The 20679-nt window shown below is 37.6% G+C and overlaps 1 protein-coding gene across 1 annotated transcript in view; it reads left to right on the top strand.

The window, feature by feature from the left end:
• Window positions 1-3275: 3275 nt before the first annotated feature.
• LGR5 (leucine-rich repeat containing G protein-coupled receptor 5) overlaps window positions 3276-20679 on the top strand; it is a 24805-nt gene continuing 7401 nt past the window's right edge. Inside the window, exons 1-12 of the mRNA XM_009070923.1 lie at window positions 3276-3352; window positions 3616-3831; window positions 6499-6570; window positions 9196-9264; window positions 11686-11757; window positions 12572-12643; window positions 12751-12819; window positions 12954-13025; window positions 16009-16074; window positions 16267-16338; window positions 17214-17285; window positions 19177-19302. Of these exons, the coding sequence (XP_009069171.1) occupies window positions 3276-3352; window positions 3616-3831; window positions 6499-6570; window positions 9196-9264; window positions 11686-11757; window positions 12572-12643; window positions 12751-12819; window positions 12954-13025; window positions 16009-16074; window positions 16267-16338; window positions 17214-17285; window positions 19177-19302 (1055 nt within the window). The remainder of the gene's footprint in view (window positions 3353-3615; window positions 3832-6498; window positions 6571-9195; window positions 9265-11685; window positions 11758-12571; window positions 12644-12750; window positions 12820-12953; window positions 13026-16008; window positions 16075-16266; window positions 16339-17213; window positions 17286-19176; window positions 19303-20679) is intronic.

Raw genomic sequence — 20679 nt, 5'->3', positions numbered from 1 at the left:
GCGTGGAGACCTCATAGCAGCTTTTCAGTATCTGATGAGGCTACAAGGGACCAGAGAGGGACTCTTTGTTAGGAACTGCAATGATAGCACTAGGGGCAGTGGGTTCAAACTGGAGTAAAAGCAAAAATCATAAAGTGTTTACAACTTTTTACTAGTCCAGTTTATTTTTCACAATCAGCATAAACAGGCTCAGCAGACTCATGATCACACATATGTGGAGCTGTGTATTCCTGAAGGTTTTCCTATTAGTTAATGTGAGTGTCCTGGGAGAGCCCATGCTCAAGTCTCAGAGAAACTCAGGAGTTAACCTCAAGCCTGAGCAGCTAGAATTAGGTAGAGGAAGTCCTAGACAGGTGAGCCAGGATGGTCTGGTTGGAGATCCTAATCCTCATGGAATCTCTCACTCTCTGAGCCTGTTGAAGGCTCAGAGCAGTGAGAGACAAAGCAATACCCTGGTTCATTTACCAAACATGAAAAATTACATCTGTGGCATCTCCTCTATGAGGACAGGCTGAGGGAGTTGGGGCTGTTCAGCCTGGAGAAGAGAAGACCGCGTGGAGACCTCATAGCAGCTTTTCAGTATCTGATGAGGCTACAAGGGACCAGAGAGGGACTCTTTGTTAGGAACTGCAATGATAGCACTAGGGGCAGTGGGTTCAAACTGGAGGGGAAGTTTAGATTAGATATTAGAAACAAGTTTTTGCTATAAGGGTGGTGAGAGCCCAGGGATGTGGTGGCTGCCCCAACACTGGCACTGTTCAAGGCCAGGCTGGATGAAGCCTTGTGCAACCTGATCTAGTGAGGAGGTGTCCCTGCCCATGGCAGGGAGGGTTGGGACTAGATGATCTGTAAGGTCCATTCCAGCCCTTAAATTCTGTGATTCTATGATTCTATGATTGAATTGATCAAAAAATGCAAATCAATCTTTTTCAAACATTCACCTTTGCCTGTACCAGTCAATGAAACCTGTTTACAATTCTGTATGAGCAGTATCTTTTCATAAGTTGTGCACATGGTCATAGCATTCACAGTATGTCACAGGAAGCACTAGTGGGTTGCAGTCCACATAGCTCAAGCATTTGCTTTGAAAAGTTTAGACATTTTAAGTGAGCTCATGGTGAATTTCATAGTGGCTGCTTTATTTACATGCTGCCTATCAGAAAAGATCAAGCATTTCTGTTTCCCTAAATTAGCTCACTCTGGAAAATAATAGCAGCTTTCAAACTCACCACATGTTATCTATATATTTTCAGCTATAAATAAGGTCGTGTTTGTGAGTTAATGGGTTTAGTTCTGAAAGTGCCAAAACTTTGATCAACGCATGTAAAACAATTGGCTGAAAAGAGTGATTTTGATCAATGCTTTATACATCAGTGTGCATTACCTACAGTATGACAGGAAACATAACCAGTACTGAAACCTTTTAATATCTGCAAGAGGGAAAACAGTACTTGGAAATTTAAAAAAGATTAGATAACAAAAGAGCACTTGAGGCAGTACTTCTTATGAGCACTTGCAAGATACATAATTCAGTTATAGGACCTGCAGCACAAATCATTGCAGCTTTTTTATTTCTTCCAGGCAATAATTCAACTATCTAGAATTTAATGTATAGTACAGCAATCCTGTTTTTCTTTCTATGTTGTGTGTTTTGTTTGCATAGCCGGTGGTGGATTTATATTTGGAAACTTCAGCTATAAAAAAATCAGTTCCTTGATTTGCTACCAAATATTTGTAAGATAAAAATCCTGGGCTCACTGACGACAACAGAAATATTGTCGTTTCAGCCAAAGAGTCATGTACAAACAACTGACTGTTGGCTTCACCACACAGCCAGGCATCCTGTGAGTAACTCCCATAGAGTCAACGGGGACATCAGAGCTGCACAGGCAGCTTCCTATTGAACAAGACGTTAACTGCAATACTGCAACACATTTAGTTTGAATAAAGCCTCCATTCTTTAATCAGTGTAACTGTCAAACTAAGGCAACTGTAACTTCTTAGTTTACATACCAGCATCACCCAGGGAAGAAATTCACTTCTGACTAAACACAAAGAAACCTCATTTACTCATTCAAATCATACTTTATTTGAAAACACAGGCATGGCATAGTTGTTGCCTGGGGAATGCGGGAGGTACAACTTGAGTATTTCTAAATATTTCCAGCCTCACCCGTTTGTGGACAGACCCTTGAGTTATTTTGGAAGCTCTGTCTCTGCTGCCTGCCATGTCAGTTATTATATTGAAAATTTAATTGTACAAGGGCTTTGACACTGAACCTTATAAATTTGTTCCAACTGACCTTGTCTCAGTTATGTGCCAGCCTGGCACGGAGCCTTAGCAGTCATTATTTGTTCTCATGCCGTAGGTAGGAGCAGCATGGAGCAGGAGATAGAATGGACCTGACATTTTACATGACTGTAAATGAGGAAGCAACTTTAAATAAAGAGATTGGTATGCCCACCACAAAGACTATTGCATTTCTCTCAAACAGTCCAAATTTAGGTAGTACAGAATTACTTCTTTCTACCCTGAGTGTGTCTGTTGGTCCTGTAGTGTTTTCAAACATCTATTTATTTCTGTTTCACCATTCACTTAATTACTCCATGCTACACACTTCAAGAAAAGTTTTAGAGCATGGCTTTCATGTTCTGAAAAATGTTCGAGTCACTGCAACGCATTCAAAACAGAAAAAGCGTATCGGAGTACAGATCCCCAACTGGATATTTCATGAAGTTTCAGAAATCTGAAGCACACTTATAAATCTTTCCCTGAAAGAATCACAATGGAAAAGCAAAACACAGCAAAAGCAAAAGCTAGTGAATATATGACTATATTTTTAGTGGCACATCTGCAAAAGGCTCATCAGCAGATTTAATCCTTTTTTACGCAAGTGTGAGAGCAAAGCAACACCTGCAGACTGCAGAGGTACAATGTGCAGTTGAGCTCCCTCTGTTGGTTCTGCAGCAGCTGAAGTGCACTTAGTAATTTCATTTTCAGCACAAATATATGACATTGCCAACACTAATCTCTATGTAAAAACCATTATGTTTCCCTGGTAAAAAATGTGACCTTCAGATCTCATTAGAATCATTGGAATAAATACTGTTTAATAAAAAGTAAAACAGGAACCTCTAGAGGCTCAGAAGTGAGTTCTGTTTATGACTCTTGGAATGGGTGTCCAGCATATGGAAATACAAATCATCTTGCAGCTCAGTGATTCATAGGTTCTGAAAGAGAGTCTCTGTATGAGTTTCTTGCACATTTTCGTTCCATGCTTTCAAACAGTTGTGAAAGGAAACAAATTCATACCCTGTCTTTAGAGAAACCTCTGCTCAAAATGAGTAGTGTGTGCTTTCAGTGAGTTGATGGCTCCAAAGAAGAGCTGTCTGTGCAGAGTCAGCTTTTGAAGAGACTTGTAAACATGATATGAGTTCTCAGAGGTGAGGCTGCAAGAAAGATGGAAATGTGGAATCCCCAGGAAATGAAAACTGGATGTGGCAACCAATGTCCATCCTTTGGGGTTGTGTTCTTGGTGGCAGCTCCTGATAGCTATCATGGAAAGCCACTGTACTTTTCTTGAAATCAATTTTCTCTATTTCTTTTTCTCCTAGACGTCTGGATGCCAACCACATCAACTATGTGCCCCCCAACTGCTTCAATGGCTTGGTCTCCCTTAGACACCTGTGGCTAGACGATAATTCTCTGACAGAAATTCCCGTCCAAGCTTTTAGAAGTTTACCAGCACTTCAGGCAATGACATTGGCATTGAATAAAATTCATTACATTCCAGACTATGCCTTTGGAAACCTCTCCAGTTTGGTAGTTCTGTAAGTTTTATTGATTACTTTTTAGACACAATCTCTTCTTCCAGGACTTCGGCCTCTTAGTGATAAATTACTTGAAGATGCAATGTTTAATTTAGATGTTGCTTGAGACAACCTCTAATAATTAAATATTCCCCTAGTCCCTGTTCAGTTGGCAAATTACAGGTAAATAGGTATAGGTGTGGATTAATTAAACATCTGGTTTTTTCTTACAGTTTTAATGGTAAATTGATATTGTGGGGCTATGAATCTCATATTCCCTTCTACATTTGCACTAGGTTTAGTGATATTCCTTTACCAAAAGATCAGTGTCATTTGTTCAGAAAAAGTTTAATGTGTGCAGTTTCCTGGGTTGCATATGTACCTCAACCAAAAATTTAAAACAATTGAACTTGTAGAAACAAAATTTTTTTGCATCTTCCTATGGTTTAACTAACATTTGATAAACCCCTTGTTTTGATCTAGCTTAAAATTTTCCATCTCAGTAAAAAAGTATATAAGGGAACTAAAAAATCACTCTACTTGGTCAGCAAAATGAACAGGAAGGGATGAATTCTGTGCTCTCTAAGACTGAATGAGGGAAGATTAGAAACAGGAAATGCACTGAAAACTTTCTGGGGGACTTGGAAAGAATGCTGTCCAGTAGGAAAAAAATATGCATTTCCCTTCATAGAAAGTGTATGTAGTTTTGTATTTGGTTATGTTTCCATACCACTTCAACTAACTGAAACCTGCATGACTGGCACCAAAATCTGGAAGGTATAATACAGAGCGTGGTTTCTGTTTTTATCTTCTGGGAATGTACCAAGTGGAAAAAATCTAGACTGCCTGGAGAAACTGAGGTGGAGAAGTTATTTCAGGATGCTTTGGAAAATGTTAGCATTATTAAAGACAGAATGATATACTCAAGCTTTGCAAGCTGTCTGAAATCACAGTCTGTAAGACACTTAGCATGTTTTAGCATATTCCAGCCCCGGTGTAAGCATCGAACCTGACACATGTCAGGGGTCTTTGTTCATAGTTGTAATCACTATCTCTGCCTAGTGCTTAATATATTTATATAAGTAGGGAATAACCACTGCCTTATGCTGCCAAACCTTAGACTTCTCTTTACATTAAGTATCAATCCCAGTCAAGTCAAAGAGTGGATGGACTTGTTACTTGATTGAGCTTCTAGACTTATATCAGTAATGGTAAAGACAAGAGGCTTGTTCTCGACACCTCTACTAGAAATGTAAGAGGACACTTGAGAATTGCAGGAGAAAATAATTTGTTTTCATGCCCTGATTGCTTCTGTCAGTTAGGTCTCCTTAGTAAGATCTGCCTTGCTTGTTTCTAATCTTCTGGTCTTTATATTGATTAGTAATTGAATCATTCCTCATGACCTACAACATCTGATATTTTTGGCTCATCGAGATCTTTGTGTGTGTTCTGCTTTCTTTTGTTTTCTACTCTATGCAGTCTGGCAAATTTTTAACTCAGTGCAAAACTGCATGGTCAATTGGAGCAGGTCAAAAATCCTATAATTAAAGATCCAGGCATAATTGGAATTTGGAGATGCATTCTTCATGCTAACTAAAGCATTAAAAGTCGGTGTAGTCATAAAAAAAAGAGTTGATTAGGTTTCTTCCTAAGAAAGGAAAAATCCACAGAACATTTTTATTTTGCCATAAGAATTCCTGCCTTTCATGGACCAGTTGTGCAGCACATTCAGAGAGCCTCTGGTTTTAAACAATATTTTCAGAGCAGAATGATGTGTTGAAGGCGCCTGGCAGCCCCTCATTTGCATCCTTTCCTTTCTTCTAAAGCACTGCTCCCTTAGTTTCCCTTCACTATAGGGGTAGGATGTTGAGAACAAAAATAAAAGGAAAAATCTGCTGGAAAAATAAAAGCATCCTTTTTAAATTAAAGTACCTAAAGTGGCTACAAATTGTATCTACTCACATTAATGAGCTGCACTCAAAGTGGGTTTTTTCCATGTTGGTCTAAAAGACAGAAATAAGCAGCACTCTGAGCCTTTGCTGGAGGGGACTGGTTAGAATATATAAAAATTGCTTTCAATTGCTAAACACTTCAAGAAGTAGTTACTGAATTTTATCAATTCAAAGGAAGGCAAGTTATGGCGCTTTTAAGATTGGTTAGTTTGCTCAGCAAAGCTGCAACTTTTTGTCTTAAGGTTTTTGTGTCTTCTTTCATTCTGCAAGCCTTATGTCCCTTACCTGTCTGCTGTATTATCCATCTCCTCACCTGCTGCTGTTTTGTGCCCTACACTCTAACACCCTCTGAATGTACATCTTCCAAATGTATGCCTCACAGCCCACACACAGTTTTTAAGACATGTTAGTTAGCCACCATTGAGAATATGTTTATTTGATATGCAAACCCCAGCCTGGAACTCCAGGATATAACATTTTTAAACAATCTAGGTGCTCTTAAAACAAATCCCCTCTGTGAAACCAAATGGAAGCCCACGTGGGTGAGGAGGTATTGGGAGAAAGAGGGGAGGGTGGTGGAGGTGACGCCTATATATGCTCTTGCAAAAGCATGACTTGCATATAATCAGTGCATGCCTGAAAATAGGTTTCTTTTGATTTAACCATCAAAATGTTTTGCTTAAGTCCACTGCGTGCAGTGTACTTTCCTGACTGCGTGCTTAATGTTCCTCTGCAGACATCTCCATAACAATAGAATCTATTCCCTGGGAAAGAAATGCTTTGACGGGCTTCACAGCCTAGAGACTTTGTGAGTTGACCTCTTATTTGTTTCCCTTTTTTTAGGGTGTTTTCAGTAATAATCTGAAAGAGTAAAAATAGACAAAAAGCCAAATGTGGGTTTTGGCTTGCCTAATCACTACAGGATCTAAGTGATAGTTCACAATGACTCTATGTAGCAAATCCTATTTTTGACTATAAAATTAGTTTGCCTTTTTAATAAGCATTGTCAATTGATAAATTGTTTGAAAGGCAGTTGAAAACTGTATTGAGCATTGAAAAAGAAGTGACTATTCATGAACAGTCATGTTTGCCTAGTTTAATTCTATTTAATTGTCTTGTCTAATCGATAAAGCTAATAGCTAGATACAGAAATTGTCACAATGAAAAGCTTTAACATTAAAAAACTGGCTTGCCATAGAGAAGGGTTGCAAAATTAGATGGGTTTATTATTTTATACCTGGAACAAGCCAAAGTGCCAGGTAGCCAAATAATGCCTGTTTTACAAGCAGGAGAAGAGAAATGTTTCAGTTGTATGTTTCAGGTTAGATATTAGAAAAATGTTCTTCATTCAGAGGGTGGTCAGGCACTGGAACAGACTCTCCAGGGGAGTGGCCATGGCACCAAGCCTAACAGAGTTCAAGAAGCATTTGGACAATGCACTCAGGCACATGGTATTAATCTCTGGGATGTCCTATGCAGGGGCCAAGAACTGGACTCGAAGATCCTCATGGGTCCCTTTAAACTGAATATTCTGTGATTCTGTATCCATGTTTTTGTCTTTAAAGAGCTCTGATAAAGAATAGTACTGGTAAAGATTGAGATTTCCTCAAGTTTTCACTGTAGTTCTGTTCAAATCAATTCAAATTTTCTGGAGTTTTCTAGCAAGAAATGATTCTACAGAAAATGCCAAACAGGAATGCAGTGCTGATGGTTAGCACAAAGTATTTTGCTATGTTTAGTCAAATAAAGATGTTACCCACCCACTACTAGAGTTATCCACGGTATCAAAAATGCTACAGGGACAGTAAAATTTTTCAGATCCTTCCCCCAGCACCTGCCACAGTCAGCTGCATCATTTTCAGTGATTTTAGATGTTCCACCCAACCAAGACAGAGGCTAAAAAGCCTGTTATGAGGAACAAACAGACAAAATTGCAGACATGAATAATGCTAGTCTAAAGGTGACTATTTGCTTTCTTAGCCACAGAACTGTGTACTGCCCACTTTCATTAAGATCAGGAAGCAAGACGTTTTGGGCTTTTGGGGGTTTTTATCACCAGTTTTGATTACATTGATCCCTTGGCACTTAATTGCAATTTTACAATTTGGACTTTTAGCTGGCTGTGAGTTGAGAGGAAGTCCCTCACTGCAGCACCAGAAAGGGGGACAGGAAAGGAAGAAGGAAAATGTAACTGTTTGTCTTGGTTTTTTAAGTGATATTCACATAGCATTTGGTCAAAAATGGGGAAAAATAGAACAATGGAAGAAGTAATTGCAAACCCAATCACAGCCACCTAGCATGAGAGAGATGAAAACACAGAGGACAGTTGGGAACCTGGGAAAAAGTGCAGGTGCAGCCACATCACTGCAATAAGACAATGTAACACTTGCCTCAAGGACAGTAATTGCATACTGTGTAGACTGGTTTCCAGATAGTTTCAAGGTAATATAAAGAGATCTTGTGTAAATGATGGACACCAGCTTTAAGATCATTTGTTTGCATTGACGCATAGTTCTGGAAATCACATATCACTGGAGGGCAAAACCAAACCGTACATGCCTGTAATCTCTTTTTGTCAATAGGCAGGAGAGATTTACAAGCAGGAAGGAAAGCCTTGTTGAGTTCAGACAGCAGTTTCCTGCCTGCATTACTTCAACTTGATACTATTTCAATTTCAGTCTGTTGCAAACTGTGACTTGTGTTTTGCCTGTTTAAAAAAGCTTTTGCTTCAGTTTTTCAGACTATTCACAAAGCATTGCCAGAGAGCATCACAGTAAACTGGCATATCTCAATTTTAGTTTTGGGTATCCCCTAAATGCTAAACAATGCACATCTCATGCTGATTGTAGAAGTAGGATTATAATCCATTCAGCCTGCCAGAATAAAACCTATTTACTGCTACAGCATGAGCAGTTCTTAAAACAAAGGTCACTACCCTAGCTGAACTATCATTTTTACAATTCATATGGTTAGAAATATTCTCTGTATGAATATTGACAAATCTTAAAATTAACAATACAGTTAGAAACCTTTAGAGTGATATGTATTAGCCATGTAAAGCACAGCTCACCAAAGCTGTTGAACATGCTGTTTGAAATATTTGTTTCCATGTTAATACTTTAACATAATGAAAAGGATGGGCAATTTACAAAACAGCAAATCCCTTAGTAGTATCTGAATTCACTTATGTTTTCTTTATTGTAGAATAGCTAAGATGTAACTAAAAATAGGATGCTGATAAAAAATAAGAATGGTAATGTGCCCTAAATAGAGTTTGTTGGAAAACATCGATACACTTTTCAGCATTTCATGGCTTTTTGCTGTATATATTTATTCAATGCATGGAAGGTGGTGGTTCATTACAAATGCCAACGATGCAATGTTATCTTTTATGCAGTGCATAACCTAAATAATAGAATCTATTTTCACACAGAGATTTAAATTACAACAGTCTGGATGAATTCCCTACTGCTATCAGGACACTAACAAACCTAAAAGAACTGTAAGTACAGAGCTCATATTAGAAAGGAGGATGTTTTGTCTAGTGTGTGATTATTTTTTTTAATGCTGGTGATTCTATCAGTAATGCTTACAAACTGATGTCCTAGGAAAAACAAATAAACATGCCAACATACATAAAAGATCATTTTCCACATTCAGTTTAGACCAATCAAGTTTTGAGAAGTTTGATACTGCATTGTGCAGTGCTTTTTTTCCAGAAACTTCATCCTTGGAACACAGTAAATAATAAACACAATTAATTCACTTTTAGTCCCAAATACAACGGTTAGATTTTGCAAACAATCCAATATATCAGTCTTCTAGCCTAAGATGATGAAGACATGGTATCCTTATGAGTCCATCAGGTTTAAATGTCTTTACCAACTTCCCACCCTTCCCTACATTAAATTAGAGCATTTTCTTTTCAATATGTATAGTCCTTTGTAATGCTGTAAATAAAACAATTCTGGATGCACAGACATAGCTTGCATTTTTAAAAAAATCAACAATGAAAGTAAATTATTCAAATTTATTGTAAGACATAGTTGAATTATGAAAAAAATTAAATTATAATCACACATTATGCACACAACATAAACATCTATGCATATGTTCAGAATTCTTTCCATTATAATTTTTGACCATTTACCATTAGAATTACTGTTTACATGTTGCTGTTTACTATTTACATGTTACCATCAGCACAGATTTTTGACAATACTGGATAATCACATGCTAGTTGGGCTTGGTTTTACCCCTGCTACCTCACAAACTGGTCTAAAAACCACTTTAAGTAGCTACCAGGGATTTTTTCCAAAGCAGGGATCCCCAGGCACCATTGACTCCATCTCAGCACCTCCGGTGTCGATGGAATGCAGCTCTGGAAGAGGCAGCAGGTCTATGAGTTTCTCAGCCCAGCTGCTGTTTGTGTCATAAAATAATTGGTATAAAATCCAGTGACCTCAAGGGATTGCCTTTTTGCTGACCTCTGGAGTCAGTATCTAAACATGAATAACTCGAGTTTGCAGCAGTTGCACCTCGTCCAGTCCAGCAGAGTACCTGGTATGCTTGAAATTACTTACTGTCCCCCACAGGACTTCACCTCTAAGAATCAAACTTTTTGTTTCACCTGAGCTCCTATGTGCAAGACATCTCAAATCCAGCTGAGATCGTATGACCATATGGTTCAATGCTTTGTTTGGCCCCTGGAAGCAGATCTTGTGAGGACAGGATGTCTCCCACACGGTTGTCCATGCCCTGCTCTTCTCACCCAAGTGGCAGCCCAGGCCCACAGAGGTTCAGCTCATTGCAGAGCCACCATAGTAAGGGTATTTCTGTGCAGGACCTCATGTTTCTCTCAGAATTTGAGCCTGGGCTGAAAACACAAACTATGACTTATTGTGTCTTTACAGCTGGAAGCAGATATTGCCATGGGAAGAAGTCATGCCATTTCCTTGGGTTTTCTGCCATGCAAGGAATCCCATTCAAAACCAGTCTGGATTTAATACATTCTAGATTAAGTGAGATGCTCATATTACTCAGAGTCTTCATCTGCATGGATGCAGTTTTTATTGTATGAAAAGGAAGTAGGGTTGTAAAGCCTTACTCTGTAGCTTGTCACCAGCAGCACAATGCCTAAACAAGTAAAACCAATAATGTGGGACCTGTTCAAGTAATGGCCAAGTGTGCTTGCATCAGTGAACAATTGGAAGCTTAGTAATGCATAAACTTAAGCTGGGAAGCCTTCTTCATACCCGACTGAACTAATGGGAGTTTCCCACACAAATCATCATTGTTCTTTTGAAATCTTAGTTGTTCCTTTTGTTTTACACAATGGAGAATTACTCATATGAATGAAATCCAGTAATTAATGATGAGACAAAGATCTGGCCTTCTATCCAGCAGGCACAACTACATTTGATATTTTGTTTGTGTACACATTTAAAACATTTCAACAAAAAGGTGGTTGTGGGAGGCTCAACATTACAATATAATGTATAAAACCATTTGCTTGTGCCATCCAGCAAAAAAGAATACTTGCATTTCAACAAGCACAGGGGGAAATATATTGTTAGTTATTTAATTATTACTATTTAAACATTAATGTTATTAATTCATGTGCATGTATATTTACATTATATCTATATACATACATACTTAGATTCTGAGTTTTAAAATTCCATTTTGCAGTTTACTTCATCTGAAAGGTTTTGCTCATTTAGAATAGTGCAGAATTTCAGCAATTTTTTTGCTTTGCTTTGCTTTTGCTTTTGCTTTTTTCAGTTCTGTTTTGTTCCAGGAAACAAGGCTATAGCTTTACATACATACAAATGAAATATATTAAGAAGAAAAAACTATTGTTGTGCATTTGAATACAGATTGAGCCTTCATTTTTATTTATAATCCATTTTTCCTTTTGTAGGGGATTTCATAGCAATAACATCAAGTCTATACCTGAGCGTGCATTTGTGGGTAATCCATCACTTATTACAATGTAAGTAATAAGAATCTTTTCAATGACTTTTCTTGTTAGAGAATGTGGAACTAAGTATCATATTTGTCTCATAGCTTTTCTTTTGAGTACACTATGTAGCACATTATCATACAAGCAAACAAGCTTGTGTCTTTCCAGTTTCACAGAAAGAATGGCAGTTTGCGTGCCCTGTTTAAGGGAAGCCAGTAGTGTTCTCTGGCCTTTGACCTTCTATTTGAACTATTTCTTCTAAGTCTCTTAGCATTACTAGCAATGTAGAAGCTGGTAAAAGTTTTTGTTGATGGATTCCAGTCTGAGTTCTCATTGTCTTACATGAAAATGCATTTAATAGGCAAACTTCAAAATAAGAAACTGAAAACCAAATTTAAGAAAAATAATGACTCATCTTGAGTAATATTCCATGAGCAAAAGCAGAATGACTTCAAAAGGGCAAGGGAACTGCTTCTGAGTAGGGGAAGTTCTGACTTCTTCATGTGCTAAGCTTAAATTCATGTCAGGTTGTAATAAAGTCCTTCATATGTGGATTTCTATCTTTGCAAACCTGGGAGGAAGAGGGAGCATTTTATTCACTAGTTTCTGGCTTTAAAACCAAGAAAACAGTGCCTACCTGAATATACAAAATGGGAAATGCGGTAGATGAATAAAGATTAAAGGGTGAGAAAACCACAGATGTTCACCACTGCTACAACCAGAGCTGCACAGTCTGTGATTCATCATAGAGAGTCTACTCATTTGCTTATAGTGTAATCATGTCATATATTTAGAATCTTTTAAAGTATTTTTCACTAAATGTCTCTTTATCCTCTTTTTGCAGACATTTTTATGATAACCCTATCCAGCTTGTTGGAAAATCTGCTTTTCAACACTTACCAGAACTCAGAACTCTGTATGTGTTTATGTTTTATTTTAATGGTCTTTATATATTGCAGTACTAGAGTTGTCCCACACTTCCCTCACCATAATTTTATTGAAATTATTTTTTTAAAATTCTAGGACTTTAAATGGTGCTTCACAGATAACAGAGTTTCCTGATCTGACAGGAACTACAAGCCTGGAGAGTCTGTAAGTGCTAGAGAAATATTTTTGTTTTGTTTTATTTTCATGGATACCAACTTATTCTGAAGAATGTCCTAAAAATATTTGTTTTGCAATCTTTAAAAAGCAATCTTTTTTTTTTAAATAAATATTTTCAACAGGACACTCACAGGAGCACAGATCACCTCTCTTCCCAAATCAGCTTGTGACCAGTTACCTAATCTCCAAGTGCTGTACGTTTCAGTAAGATTATTAACATTATATTAATGCAAAAGAATAATGGACAAATGAAATCATTATGATTTCAGAATTACCCAATTACTGCTATTTCTGTGTATCACATTACTTCTTAGGAATTCAGGTCAGGGAGCAGTCCCCTACATTACTCAAAAAGTTCACAACTCACTTGTCAGTCAGGATTTCACATACATTGCTGAGAAATATAAATGCTTTGTTTATTTTTAGGAAAGGGTAAAATGGTTCTTGATTTTGTTTAGAAAACCACAGAAGTACCTTATTTTTATTCATTCTGTCTCTCCTACAGTAGTTTGGGGGTTTATTTCTTGCTAGGGCTGATAGTTCAGCGAAGTGAACAGAAAATATGACTAAGGGGTACAATTTTGAGTCCTTGTTATGCTCCTCTTCTGGTTTCTTTTCCAACCAGACATAAGTAGCTGACTGAAATTTTAATAGGCTATTCTTTGGCATAGTTGGGGTGTATTTTACATACTAAATATCCAATATTATTTTAGCTTGGAAATTTCCTTGAAGTTTGCTTAATCACTAACGAAAGTAATCGTTGTGTCCACTCTGAGAACAAGCCAAAAGCACTTTCCTCTATGTATTACATCACTAGGAATGTATTTGGTATTATTTCTCTGGCCAACATTTAAATAGCACTAATTATAACACATTATTTGAATACCAGAGTGGATGTCAAGAACATTTCCACAAAAAATTAAGTTTTATTTGATGGACTCAATATAATCATTTCCAGAATGACAGAAACAGAGTCTGTTGCCAGAAGAAAATCTGCACACAGACTTAAGTTTAAATATGTCCTGTATTTTTAAAAAACAATAATCTCAAACAGAAGGGAAACAAATACTTCAGCAGTTAATAACTTGTACAGTTCATAGTAGAATAGGACTGTCCATTGGAAATTCACATTTTTACTTTTGAGTATCACCCTGTATTATTAGAGCTGATACTTAAAAGAGCGGAGAACAAATTTAGCAGCAATTTCAAGTACTCAAGAGTTGCTCTTCCCCATTCCTGTCAGACTGGAGCAAGCTTGCCAAGTCCCTGTTTAGGTCTGCACATTAGTTTTACCTGTGAGATGAAGTAACAGTGCACTGAACCCCACAAGTTACTTGGAGACTGCAGCCTTGAAGGGGCTCCCTGGCACAGATACACACACAAGCACTACAAGCACAAACACTGCTTTGAAAGGCAATTTGTGCATCCTACCTAGCCACCAATACTTCCAAATGTGAATTAGTGTACACAGAGGCTCCCTGGTCATCTGCACACCTGCAGCAAAGGTGCATGTGAGAACACAGTCACAGCAGCCCTTGAAAGACTGCCCTCAGCACTGTTGGGTACTGAGAAACAAAACCATTTGGCCTCTGCTGCTGCCGAGAGTCTCATGTATTAACAAAGTGGGGAAAAAAAACCCTTAGAAATAAACAAGTAAAATATTTCCTGGATAGAAATTGAGGGGAGAAGTATTTCAGGTTTGGTTTGGGTTTTTTTTTCCCTGTGTGTGAGGAGGGAGTGTCAGTATGTACAAAATTCAAGCTGGTAACCTACTTTGAAGAAGACCTAAGTCACAAATCTGTGCATGACAGTATAGCCACTGCCTGCCAGACATACCAAACATCTTTTGCCTTGTCTTGAAAGCCTCTAGCTCACTTGAATCCTCCTGCGTAATGTCTGATCTGGATCAGGAGTACCTGTAAAAAATACATAAACATAGGCTGTAATCTTTCTTGCTGTAACAAAAAAACAAAACAAATAAATAACAAAAAAACCAACAACAAAACACAAACATATTGATGTTTGCCTTTGTGCATAGTTAAATCAGAGTGGAATACCTTAAAGACACAATCATTACTTGCACTACGTCCATAAATCTAATGTAGAATAGTCTAAATGCCCCTGTGGGAACAATAGCAGTGAAAATGCAGGTTTACTAAGGAAGTAAATAGGTGGAAGTGAACCAGTTTTAAAGGATTTGAGAAGCAAAAAGAATTTCATAGAAGTGAAAAGTGATTACTCTTTCATGTGACAATACTGGATAACTGTGGAAAAGGACAAGAACATTTTTCCTAAGTCTAAGCATTTTCTCTGTTCTTTTTACAAGCAAATTTCCAATTCAGTTTTCCCTGAGCAGCACACACACACACACAGATATACATATATCCACACATGTACTTACGTGTAGGATGAAACTGTTGGGTGGTGGAGGCTGGTGTTTGGCTCCTTTTTTTTTTAACCTCCAATTTCTGCAAATTGCCTGGGCTTGGTTTTGATTAGTTTTACTGCAAATCAGTCCAGATGTTTCACTTATTCTGTAATTTGTTGAGTTTTGGCTCAAGTCTGTTTAAGGTTTGGGGTTTTTTCCCCCATGTAGTGACTGATTTCAAAGTCAGTTCCAATATTTTTTTTAACATTTCCCTCAGTTATAAGTTATAACAGCCTAAGGATTAGAGGTAATAATGCTTAATTAAAAGTGTAGTATGAAAAGCTGATTGTGATTATTATCAGAAAAATACAGGATCTTATCTGAAAAAATGTGAGTATATATATGCAGTAGATTATTTTAAATGATTGAATATTCCTCAGCATTTAAACATGATAAATATTAAGTCTGTGATATAGATCCAGTATTCCCTATGAGCAGATGGCCTGTATCATTACTGTAAAACACTCAGCAGAAGTCTACACTTCAGGCAGGAAATCTTCTGACAATGCAAGGAATTTACAAATGGAGGATATGGATTTAATGCATCTTGCCTTTTCCCTTCCTCTGTCCTCTTCAGTTAGAAATCAAAATCTCACAGATGAGAGATAAGTGAGTTTGCATGCTTCTGTTCTTCCATGAATGTGGATGAAAACAAGTTATTTTAAATTGAGCATGAAGGTAGACAATGAAAGCGATTTTCCTCCTAATATTACTTTGATGTTAATCTATTCTTTTCTGGTATAATACAGGGATCTGTCTTATAACCTGCTGGAAGATTTGCCCTGCTTTACTGCATGTAAAAAGCTCCAAAAAATGTGAGTGTCAAACTACCCTAAAAAACCTTAAAAAAAGCATCAATGTGTGATCTTAATTAACTTGGTTATTGCTGGCTGATTTGACATACCCCTGCTACACTATAGTGAAGTGGATCATAAACACAGTCTAAAACACCCCAAAGTGTCTTCCATGTGTCTTTGAAACTGAGGAGATTCTTATTGCTGTTTCAGTGACTTGCATCACAATGAAATCGGTGAAATCAAAGCAGACACATTTCACCAGCTGACTGCTCTTCGGTCTCTGTGAGTACACCCCTAAGATATTCACACAGGTTCTCAGAAACTTGGGGTATATACTGTCTACTTGCTATGTACCCCAAAAGATCCTTATTTCTGTTTTTCCTCACTTTGATATTTCATGCATTAGATCATAACTGTGGAAAGAGAACAAATGTGAAATTTAGCACCTGCAGCAATGAATTAAAATATGTAAACTTACAGCAATAAAACCTGTTGCTTCTACATGTTTCTGATGGAGGTGGAGAGAGATACTGAGCCAGAGTTGATATATGTTGGCAGGTTTACATTATAATCAGTTCTAGGAGCATAAAATTTTTTTCTAGAGAACAGTGTCATAAGACATAGAGTCCAGTCATGTGCAGGTTTCTAGTCTTCACACAGATATATGTGTAGCAGAGTAATTTTGTCAAGAAATTACTTATGGTTGTAAGGTTTTTTTCAGAATCAAACACATACATTTTTAAGGGTTGCTTTCAGTCTTTTCGATTTTTCAGGGGCAGTGAAAATTGAGATTAGGGAGTTAAGCCTATTGACCATGGATTTGCTGTTCTTAGTCACATCCTGAGGACCTCTTAGAAGTCTAAGTCCATATAACCCACCCTTTTTCTGCTGCCTTAGGAAGCTGAATCAAACTGAAAAGCATGAGACTGTAGAAGGCATTAAGATGTTATAAGAATGTTGTGTTTTAAATAACAGCACAAGTGACTAACAATTTAAAAATGAAAAAAAGGATTTTGCACTATGAGGTATGCAGAAGATTATTGAAAATATTTGCATGTAATTAATACCTTTTTTACATTTAGGCCTCCTAATCAAGTGTTTTAAAACTTCCATATTCACTCAGGGGGTATGTAATTTTCTACTCACTTTTCTTGTAGGGATTTAGCTTGGAACAAAATTAAAATTATTCACCCCAATGCCTTCTCCTCTTTACCATCTCTGATCAAACTGTAAGTATTTGTATATCTTTTGCCTTCAAAGTTTTGCATTTTTCTTGCAAGAACATACAAAAATTGAATAACTTTTTGCCCTAGCATAAATTGAGGCTTTCTCTATTGTAATCATCTCTGTTGAATCCCTATCTAAATGCTTGCTTTCTTGTACTTCACCAATTCCCATGGATATTATGGCAAAGCTGCATATAACTCTATGTAATCAGCATGATTTGGAGCCTGTGAAAATTATCAGTGCATCTGCCTTTCTTCATTCAATTTGTTAGCAGTTTAGTCTGTTGTAGCAGTGGGGAATAATTCCTGTTAGTTGTGTTTGAGGACCAAAGAATTGGATTAAAAAATCAAATAAGAAACATTTCCCAGTATGCATCTTTATTTCATCAATCCTTATGTGATGAAAGTTTTTCTTCTCTAGCAAGTTCAGCACTTAGTGGTCAAAACATCAGCAACCAATTTTGCAGGCCTTGTTCACAAGCAGATCTCAGTCCTTACTAAGTTTTTTCCTACTCCCCACTGTCATGTTAATGCCTTTTTAAGGTGAATCCCTGAGGCATTGACTCTATGGGAGATTTCTCTAGAATCATCTTTCTGCATGGTTGTGACAAAAATATGCTGCTGGGTATTTGTTCACAGATAATTCATTAGCTAAATTTGGAAAGGGATATTCATTTTTCTCAATGTGCAAAGCCCTCTGAATGTTGCACTGAAAAATGCCCATAAAAACATTATTGTCTATGACATCCCATTTGGGGCCCTCCTCAGAAATTTTCTGCTTTGTGAGGTGAGCAGTAAATTGTAGCTTTGGACAATAACATGTAACAATTAGATGGGTTTAAAGAAAAATGCCCTTGAACATGGAGACAGTAACACATTGTACCAGTGTTTCCTGAAATGCTAGTCTCTAATCTTGGTTTGTCTGAAGTCAGAGGTCAGTTTTACCATTGCAGTAGGACCTGAATTTCACCTTTTGTATTTAACTGTGCTGTGCACAAGAAGACACACACTAAACCAGATAGGTAGAAGAGCAGTACATCGACATACCTTATTTATGTCTAGGCCTTAGGTTTCAGTGTATAGTCCAAGAGATGGGAAATTTGCTGTTCAGCCTTGGGCATAAAAGCATTTCAGCTGCATCAGATTTCCCTTCTTGCTACTTGACTGCTGACCAACTGAAGTGTTGCAGTGTAGGTAATTGTGTGTAGGACTGAAAAGACTCACAGACTAAGTGGAAGAGAGAGAACAAAATAGAGAACAGAATACCTCTGGACTCCCACTTCTTTCATTACTTTACCATATCATCTCCTTGATCCCTTCTAACTTTTTAATTCGCCTGTTTTACATTTCCCCGGTTACATATCCATGTTTTCTGCGCTGTTTTCCCTCAGCTTCTCAGACAACCTTAGCTTGGAAATGTCATCTTCATCTGCTCCAGCTCAGGCCTGTCGTACCCTGAAACACACATCTTCCCCACACACCTGAGCTGCTCCCTGTGGAGCTCTCAGGGCAGTCATGCCCTCTAGCACCCCAGTGAATCTTTTAAACTGTAGGAAGCTGTTCTGGTACTGACTCCCTTGAACTCAAAGAGTCTAAGAAACAGATTTTCAATTCATTTACTAGTCTCAAAACTGGCACTTTGAATGTCTGGAGTCAAAATTTGGCAACAGAGTCCCAACTAACTGCTAGATATTACTGTTAGCTTTCTTCTAGACATATAGGTGTGTACTCCTGAGCGGTGCTGCAACTTTGTTCTGCTGACTGGGGCCTCTGTTTAATGCAGTCATTTTTTATTGAGTTAGAAAAGTTTAACCTGTTTTATCAATGTGACACTTCTAGTGCTGAAGAAAAAAAAATTGAAACCATAAGCTGATTTTTATTTGCTGTTACGCAGGGATGTGTCTTCCAACCTTTTGTCCTCTTTTCCTGTGACTGGGCTACATGGTTTAACTCATTTAAAATTAACAGGAAATCATGCCCTACAAAGTTTGATAACATCTGAAAATTTTCCAGAACTCAAGTGAGTATATCATTAAAACTAATAAGCCACATTTGTGTTCATGTGCAATGGAAGGTGCGTCAGTGTGTAATGCATGTTACTTCATATTGTCAGTCTTTGATCTGTGCCGTTAAATCTAAAGCAAATATGATAAAAATGAGAGACTTCTTTTATTATGCTCACTTTTAACTGAAGAAACTATGAAGGGTTTTGAAATATTAACCCCACTACTTGCTTAATACAAGCTACATCTGCTTCCTGGTGATATGTTTCAAAAGCTGTTAAAACAATTTCACTGGCAGCTTAGTGATATGTCCTTCTTCTACTGGATTGTGCTTACAGAACTTCCATTATATCAAATGTGAGCACAGCAGATATCAGCAAAAGAATATACTCCTGAAATACCAAAATATTTGACCTCTATTGTTTGAATATAATTTTTCTGTAATCTCTTGATTAAGATTCAGATAATACTTTGCCATTATTACTAACACATTTTGATGATAATAATTTCCGCTAAGTCCTCTGGGATACAGGAAGGAGGTGTCCTCTTGAAATCATTTGCAGCTCGGCCAGTCACTGGATGACCACAGAGAAATTGCAGTAAAAAAGTTTTGTTCCAGACTTCAGGGTATTTGGGAGTGTCCCCCAATTCTCTCTTCATCTTTATATTTTAATTAGAGGATGCCAAGTGCAACATATATTTTACCATGTTTGACTGTAAAAGGTTTGCTATCATAAAATTTGAAGCAACTTAACAGTGTACACATAGTTACAGAATCAGAGAGTGGTTGAGGTTGGAAGGGACCTTTGGAGGCTGTCTTGTCCAGCCTCCTGTTCAAGCAGGGTGACCTGGAGCTGGTTGCCCAGGACCATGTCCAGACAGCTTTTGAGTATCCCTGAGGATGGAGACTGCCTCCTTATGTCTTCATTAGATTTGCCTTTTGCACTGGAAAAGTACCTAGAGTCTTAGCAGGCAGGCAGCTCAAGAAGATGTTACCACTAATGAATGAAGTGGCGTGTTCAGAGTTATCATTACGAGAGTCATGAGTAGAAGTCTGCAGCCAATTAAACCTCTGGGTACAGCACTGGAGGGATCCACATTACAACATTTCTATGATGCCATGTTAATATAAGCTGGGATAAGAGCTGCAAAAAGAAGAATGGTTCCAAGGTTAGGAAAAAATGCCTAAAAAGCTTTAATAAACCCAAAAATTGTAGTTTATCACAGAGGAGATTGGGCAGTGACTTCATCACAGTGTTTGAAAATATTTTATAACATTAACATTTCAAGTACTACTAGAAGCCTTATACCTCACTTACACAAGAGATCCTGAGATAGGTCTTGAAGGTCAAGAAGCAAGTACCATAAGAAATCATGAATGGTTGAGGCTATAT

Source organism: Acanthisitta chloris, unplaced genomic scaffold (genome assembly GCF_000695815.1).
Source record: "Acanthisitta chloris isolate BGI_N310 unplaced genomic scaffold, ASM69581v1 scaffold11053, whole genome shotgun sequence".
Classification (NCBI taxonomy): domain Eukaryota; kingdom Metazoa; phylum Chordata; class Aves; order Passeriformes; family Acanthisittidae; genus Acanthisitta; species Acanthisitta chloris.
This window is presented reverse-complemented; position numbering and strand designations above follow the sequence as displayed.